Here is a 7,742-nt window from a genome sequence, read left to right as displayed (position 1 = left end):
CAAGCGCAGTGCGGATAAACAGGAAGCGGGCGGTGGAGGCAGCAGCAGAGAGCTCGGGGCTTCGGGGGGAAACAGCAGAAGAACTGAGATTAACTGGAGGGCAGCAGAGGCTGAGAACGAGGACGGGAGCCTTGGCCGTCTTCTTCCAGCGAACGAGAAGTCACAGCCTCGCTCTCCGCTTAGGCTTCTGGCGCCCCAGCTTAAAGCTGAGGCTGCGGCTGACAAAGGGCTCGCGCCGGTGCCGCCGCCCTTTTCATCCGGGCATTCGGGTCCCTGCGGAGAGGGAGGGGGAAGGGCAGAGGGGGAGGGGAAGGAGCCGGAGGGGCGCACACTTGGAGTTGAAGCCCTCTCCGGGGCTCCGGGCCTGTGGCCCAACGGACGGAGGCCGAGGAGGACCCGCACAGGTGGCGGCGGCCGGGGGCAGGAGGATGGTGCAGAAGGAGAGTCAAGCGACGCTGGAGGAGCGGGAGAGCGAGCTCAGCTCCAACCCTGCCGCCTCTGCGGGGGCATCGCTGGAGCCGCCGGCAGCTCCGGCACCCGGAGAAGACAACCCCGCCGGGGCTGGGGGAGCGGCGGTGGCTGGGGCTGCAGGAGGGGCTCGGCGGTTCCTGTGTGGCGTGGTGGAAGGTGAGCGCCCTCCTTCCCGCCCCGCCTTGGCACTGACACGTTCTGTCCTCGGGAGGAGGGTGGTGGCGGGGCTTTTGGAGGCTGTAGAAGTCTGGAAAGCCTTTGGGTCTGAAATGTGGCCCTGCTAAAGCGAGGGGGAGAGACGAGATGTTGGGCCGAATCTTCTCGCACGTCCTTAGACGGCGTCGAATTCCCCCCGGCCACTCACAAGTCTGACCCCACCCGTCTTGGGCTTGGAGCCAAGTCATCTCATAAGGAGGCGGTGGTTAGGAGCCTGGTGCTCTGTTAGCCTCTGAGTTCTACTTTGTACCTTGGGATCTTATTCCCTAGAGTTGTCTGCGTTCCATTGAAAAAATGTGTATAGTTCCTCTGTCACCACCTTTTGTGGAAAATCGACCCACATTGACGTGCTTGTACTTCTGGAGTGAAGAGAAGCACGGTTGGCCTATAGTATTTCAAGTTCCACTTTGCTTAGAATATTTGTGTTGCATCTCCCTACCCCCGCAAAGATTCATTTGCAACTTAGAAAATTACCCTCTTTCCCAGCTACTGTACTTTGCTGTCGAGGGATGAAGCTGTGGCTTTAATCACCGATTCTCAAAGTGTCTGAGATGCATAATTTGAATTTAGTGACCGCAGAAATGGCGTTAAAAATGCCCTTCTCCCCTTTTTTCCCGTTTACAGTCGAAAAGAATGATGGACTTTTTTGGTAGTGAGAGAAAATTACCAGATGCTTGTTTTCACAGTTTCTGGATAAGAATGGACAGATAGTCCACCTTGCAGCTCTATAGAGAGGCACGAATCGGTTACATTATTGCTCTTTCCGCAATTACAGCGTATATTTGAATTTTCTGAAGTATTTTGGCCGACTCAGAGTTTCCTAGATGTTTGTATGTAATGGCGTGGATAAGGGTAAAAAAAAATATTTTAAAAACCAAAAAGGTATGGAAAAAGGATTGCTCTCGAGGTTGGGAACATCAGCTTTTCTATCTTTTTCACCTTATAAATTAGAGTATTTTGTGAAAAATGGGTGGTGGTTATGGTACAGACCATAACAGGCTACTTTGCGGCTACAGTAAGGCGTGAAAGAGTTCAGCGAAGTTAACTGTCTTGCAGAATTTGGGGGACTACAGAATCGAAAACTGCTGTATAGCAGTTTTCTACTATGTAGTGTTCATCAAAATGGACTACTATATAGTGTTCATCAAAAATGATTGCGTTGTGTGACTTATATCGATGTGTTTATTGGCTTGAGTGCAGGGAGATTTTAGAGAAAGAATCTGGTTTTTGTTATCAAAGATCTTGGGGTGGGGATGAGAGAGTGCTGGGAAATTTCGGAACTAGACTGGAATGAGTCTAAGGAAACTTGCCAACCCATTATACCTTCAGTAATAAAAGGAGAAAACTCATTTGGTTTAAATTGGTTTGTTTAGAATAGTATTAAAAGGCGATTCTTCCTATTTAAAGAACAGAGTTGTCTGCCATTCTGTCGTTTATTCCTCCTCCCTCCCTTGCCCTTGTATATTTTCTTAGTGACTGAGCACCTGAACCAGCACTGATTTTTTGTGTGTGTGTTTTGTTGTTGTTTTTGTTTTTTGGGGGGGGAGGAGACAGAGTCTCGCTCTGTCGCCCAGGCTGGAGTGCAGTGGCACAATCTTGGCTCACTGCAACCTCCGCCTTCCGGGTTCAAGCAATTCTCCTCCTTCAGCCTCCCAAGTAGCTGGGACTACAGACGCAGGCCCGGCTAATTTTTTGTATTTTAGTCGAAACAGGGGTTTCACCGTGTTGCCCAGGCTGGTCTACACCTCCGGAGCTCAGGCAGTCCGCCCGCCTCGGTCTCCCAAAGTGCTAAGATTACAGGTGTGAACTACCTCCACCTCGCCTGGCTTTTTTTTTTTTTTTTTTTTTTTTTTACTTTTTGATACCTCTTGGTTGGCACCAGCCCTAAAATGAATGAGCATAGAAATACTATAGTTACTGCTAGAATTTCTTTCTTGTTTTCTTTCCATCACAAAACTTTCTTGGTTTTTAACTCATACTTTAACAGCATTGCTTCCTCTTTGTGGTGCCAGTCAGCCGAAACCATGAACCTGACTCTCAAAATAGCCAGGGTAGGGTTTCTAAAAATTAAAACGTTTAAGCTAGACATTTGAAAAGTCTTTTTTTTATATTGGAACAACTCTGAAAGGATGTTTAATGCCTACTCCTTAAAAAAAAATGATAATGCTAAGTGCCGTAGGGATGCTAGAGTTGTATACATCTGCCTAATCAAGAATATTTTATATTGGCCGGGTGCGGTAGCTCGCGCCTGTAATCCCAGCACTTCGGGAGGCCGAGACGGGCGGATCACGAGGTCAGGAGATCCAGACTAGCCTGGCCAACATGGCGAAACCCCGTCTCTACTAAAAATAGAAAAAATTAGCTGGGCATGGTTGCGGGCGCCTTTAATCCCAGCTACTCGGGAGGCAGAGACAGGAGAATCACTTGAACCCGGGAGTTGGAGGCGTAGGTTGTATTGAACAGAGATCGTGCCACTGCACTCCAGCCTGGGCGACAGAGCGAGATTCCGCCTCAAAAAAAAAAAATTTTTTTTATATCACTTGTGAGAGGGTAACATTAGATTGTCCAGATGAAAGTGCTACAGTTTTATACATTGGTATGTAATGAATTTTAATTTAATCTGTCATTGTCCTTTTTGTGGTGCAGAGGAGTCATTCTGCATAGAGGTTGGAGCTAAAATTCATTCCAGAAATTTCTGTTCTAGACTAGTCTCTTGTATAGACTGTGTGGGTTTATGTAGAACATTTTGTGTTCAGAATGCTTTTATTAACCTTCTTCATGGTACTCTTGAGAGGCTGTCCTTATCTCTTATTGATGATTAGACTGAGACAGGTGGAAAGTAAAGGTTAGACAAGATGTAAAGTGTGTGGTTTGAGCTGTGATAAGCACACTAGGGAGTTCTAGATACCAGTTTGATGCTTATTCAACAATTTAGGTCATCGGTCTGCAAGTTTGTTTTCAGCAGTTTGCATAACTAATATTTTGTTCTCTTATAGGATACTCTGGGGCAAGTCACATTCTTGAGTTTTCTGTGTTTATTCTTTCCATTTAGGACCAGAAGTAACATTCTTGAATTTTTATTTATTCAGACCTTTGCTCAGTAATTAAGATTGCTTGAGAGTTTGTTGTTTGGGCCAGTTAGGCTGTTGAATTTCTTGGGAATGTGGTTTCGGGCATTTTTTGATCCCTTTGATTATATCATTGTATCGGGAACTTTTTTTGAGAGATTGTTTTGCTCTGTCACCCAAGCTGGAATGCAATGGCGCCGATCTTGGCTCACCACAACCTCCGCCTCCTGGGTTCAAGTGATTCTCCTGCCCTAGCCTCCCAAGTAGTTGGAACTCCAGTCCTGGCCAGGAACTTTTTAAAAAAAAAAAAAAAAAAAGCACGATCATAAAATTAAGTCTCTGATTTTTTTTTTTTTTTTTTTTTTTGAGACGGAGTCTCCCAGACTGGAGTGCAGTAACTGGATCTTGGCTCACTGCAAGCTCCGCCTCCCAGGTTCATGCCATTCTCCTGCCTCAGCCTCCCGAGTAGCTGGGACTACAGGTGCCCGCCACCTCGCCCGGCTCGTTTTTTGTATTTTTTAGTAGAGACGGGGTTTCACCATGTTAGCCAGGATGGTCTCGATCTCCTGACCTCGTGATCCACCCGTCTCGGCCTCCCAAAGTGCTGGGATTACAGGCCTGAGCCACCAGGCCCGGCTCTCTCATTTTTTTAACTGCTTTACATGTTCATCTCCCCTCACCCTTTTTTTCCCCCCCTTTTTTTTTTTTTTTTTGTTGTTGTTTGAGATGGAGTCTTACTCAGTCACCCAGGCTGGAGTGCAGTGGCGCCATTTCGGCTCACTGCAACCTCTGCCTTCCAGGTTCAGGTGATTGTTGTTTCTCAGCCTCCCAAATAGCTGGGATTACAGGCATTTGCCACCATACCTGGCTAATTTTTGTGTTTTTAGTAGAGACAGGGTTTCGCCGTGTTGGCCAGGGTGAGTCTGGAACTCCTGACCTCAAGTGATCTACCCGCCTCAGCCTTCCGAAATTCTGGGATTACAGGCATGGGCCACCTCACCTGGCCTCCCTTCACCCTTTCTAAAGCAGTTTTAATCCTTCTAGGAAGTAATTGTTACTGTTGGCAGCTTGTGTTACATTGCTGCCCTTCACCATTGTAAGATTGAGATCCCTTACAAAATTGGATTTACATATATTTGGACTTTATCAACAGTGAAAAGAAATGATAGATGTTTGTTGTTTTAAAATAACTGTCACCTAAGTAACTAATGTCATGGTAGAAAAAATAAGAAAATGTACCTAAGCAAAAATGGAATAAAAGTCACCTTGTAGTGTCACCACCTAAAGATAAAGGAACCTTAGTATTTTATTAAATATCATTCTGATTTGGTGTATTTTATGTTTTTTACAAAATAGGCTTGTATGTTTTTAACTTTTCTCAATAAAGCTTACCACATTTTAAAACTGAATATAATTTCATTCTTTCTTTCAATCTAGGATTTTACGGAAGACCTTGGGTTATGGAACAGAGAAAAGAACTCTTTAGAAGGTAAATCTTTATCATATGAAGTAGAGAGAACCTTAAACTCCTAACATTTTCTTTTGTTTGAAGAAATACTAACAGTGAATAGCCCAGGTGCATTTTGATAGTTTCTCAATTACAGAAGTTATTTTACGTTGGTCCCTTATTTCTTCACCTAGGCCTTACCTAGGCCTTTGGTTTTCAAACTTTTCCTGGGGAGCTGAATAGGTTTTGGGCTTCACCTTACCCAGAGCTGTTGTGTTTTTTAAGACTGTTTATATGTTGGCATACATTGTAATACTTACTTTTTTTTCCTTTTTTTTTGAGACGGAGTCTCACTCTTTCGCCCAGGCTGGAGTGCAGTGGCACTACCTCGGTTCACTGCAAGCTCCGCCCCTGGGTTCACACCATTCTCCTGCCTCAGCCTCCCGAGTAACTGGGACTACAGGTGCCCGCCACCACGTCCGGCTACTTTTTTGTATTTTTAGTAGAGACGGGGTTTCACCATGTTAGCCAGGATGGTCTCGATCTCCTGACCTCGTAATCACCTGCCTTGGCCTCCCAAAGTGCTGGGATTACAGGTGTGAGCCACTGCACCTGGCCTGTAATACTTCATTTTTAAAATTCCACTGATTACAAAAAGGTTAAAAGCTACTGTCATAGAATATTAGCTTTGTATGAGATGGATATGCTCCAAGAAGAGGGAAATTGAGATTGACAGCCTATAAATGTTGCCTGTTTATACATATGTAATTTTCTTTCTCCTTAAGGCTCCAGAAATGGGAATTAAATACATACTTGTATGCCCCAAAAGATGACTACAAACATAGGATGTTTTGGCGAGAGATGTATTCAGTGGAGGAAGCTGGTAATCTTTTTATTTTTAATCCATAAATTCAGAATCTGTGAAGAAAACAGTTACATTTTAAATGTAGTTGTACAATAATTTTATGACATTTTTTATTTTGTAGGTAGTTTCCTTTTCTTCTATCTGGTAACCAGTTAGCTGAGATTGAAAGAGTGCTCTGCGCTAGCAAGGTCATGACCATACGTGTGATGTCATGGGCGTGCTAGGCTGACTCCACCTATTCTGTGGTCATAGATTGTGCTGCTTACTTCTGCCAGTGGAATAAACAGTGGGCCACTGGGCAAAGAAGTGCTGGAGCTGAGCTAGGCCCAGGGCAAGGCAAGTGAGTCACGTACCTTGTGTGCAAATTTTAAGGGACCCCCAAAAAAGTAATCAAGATAAACAAGAATTTATGCAATATTTTTTAAAAACAAAATTAATGCAGAAATTCATGATGGAAACAATGCTAAAATTTTAGGTAAAGATAGGATCAGCACTAGTGATTGTTCCTTTTGCTTCAGGCTCTAGTATGGCTTGGCCTTGTCAACAATTACTGATCCTTACCCTAGTCCAGGAAAGTGGGAAGCCATTAATAGGCTGTCTTTGGGTTTTTTTGTTTTTATTTGTTTTTGTTTTTTGAGACAGAATCTTTCTCTGTCCCCCAGGCTGGCGTGCAGTGGTGTGGTCTCGGCTAACTGCAACCTCTGCCTCCCGAGTTCAAGAGATTCTGCTGTCTCAGCTTCCCCAGTAGCTGGGATTACAGGCGCCTGCCGCCATGCCCAGCCAGTTTTTGTATTTTTAGTAGAAATGGGGGTTCATCATGTTGGCCAGGGCGGTCTTGAACTCCTGACCTCAAGCGATCGGCCTGCCTCAGCCTCCCAAAGTGCTGGGATTACAGGCTTGAGCCCCCTTGCCCAGCTGGCCTGCTATGAGTATACTTATGTTGAGTTGGTTACATAAAATTGCTGAAAAGTTAGTAGTATGGCATTGAACCACCTGAGTAAATTAGAGAGGTGCTTTTCTTTGGGAACTTGTGAATGGTGAAACATTTTTGTACTTCAAATTAAATAGTATACACGTATAGCTAACAAGATATTCGGTTACAGAGCCCAGCCAAGGCACGGAAGGCTGAAAGTTTTCTTGAATTACGAAGAAGCAATTATAACTTATCCCATCTCCATCTAGTGTTGTGGTTTACTACTCTATTTAAGTGTGCCTTCAACTTAATTACTTTCTGGTGGTGCTGGTGATGAAACTTTATGTGATCAATAATTAAAATAGAGTAAAAATAACTGTCTTGAGATACTGCTGAAAATTATTCAAAAATATGTCCTATGGTATATAGTAGTAGTATTTAAGTTGATTTAGGGAAATTGTCAGTTGATAATTTTAAAAGCTTAAAATCTATAATTAACATTTTTCCCATAGATAGAAACAGATCAAGATTGTGAAGGCCATGACTTACCTCTGGTTCTTTTTCTTTTTTTGGAAACAGCCTTTGTCACTTTGTTACCCAGGCTGGAGTTCAGTGCCTTACTGCAATTTTGATCTCCCGGGCTCAAGCAATCCTCCCGCCTCAGCCCCCCAAGTAGCTGGGACTCCAGGTGCAGATCACCATGCTCAGCTAATTTTTGTATATTTTGTAGAGAGAGGGGTTTGCCATGTTGCCTGTGCTGGT

The 7,742-nt window shown here is 44.3% G+C and overlaps 2 protein-coding genes across 2 annotated transcripts in view; both read left to right on the top strand.

Annotated features, from left to right (window-relative positions):
* NPM3 (nucleophosmin/nucleoplasmin 3) overlaps nt 1-7,742 on the top strand; it is a 66,044-nt gene that overhangs the window by 27,057 nt on the left and 31,245 nt on the right. The window lies entirely within an intron of this gene.
* Nucleotides 1-7,742, top strand: part of OGA (O-GlcNAcase) — a 45,918-nt gene that overhangs the window by 10,033 nt on the left and 28,143 nt on the right. The window contains exons 2-4 of the mRNA XM_050804109.1: nt 10-627; nt 5,193-5,244; nt 5,988-6,085. Of these exons, the coding sequence (XP_050660066.1) occupies nt 429-627; nt 5,193-5,244; nt 5,988-6,085 (349 nt within the window). The 5' untranslated portion in view covers nt 10-428. The remainder of the gene's footprint in view (nt 1-9; nt 628-5,192; nt 5,245-5,987; nt 6,086-7,742) is intronic.

This window comes from Macaca thibetana, chromosome 9 (assembly GCF_024542745.1).
Source record: "Macaca thibetana thibetana isolate TM-01 chromosome 9, ASM2454274v1, whole genome shotgun sequence".
Lineage (NCBI taxonomy): Eukaryota > Metazoa > Chordata > Mammalia > Primates > Cercopithecidae > Macaca > Macaca thibetana.
This window is presented reverse-complemented; position numbering and strand designations above follow the sequence as displayed.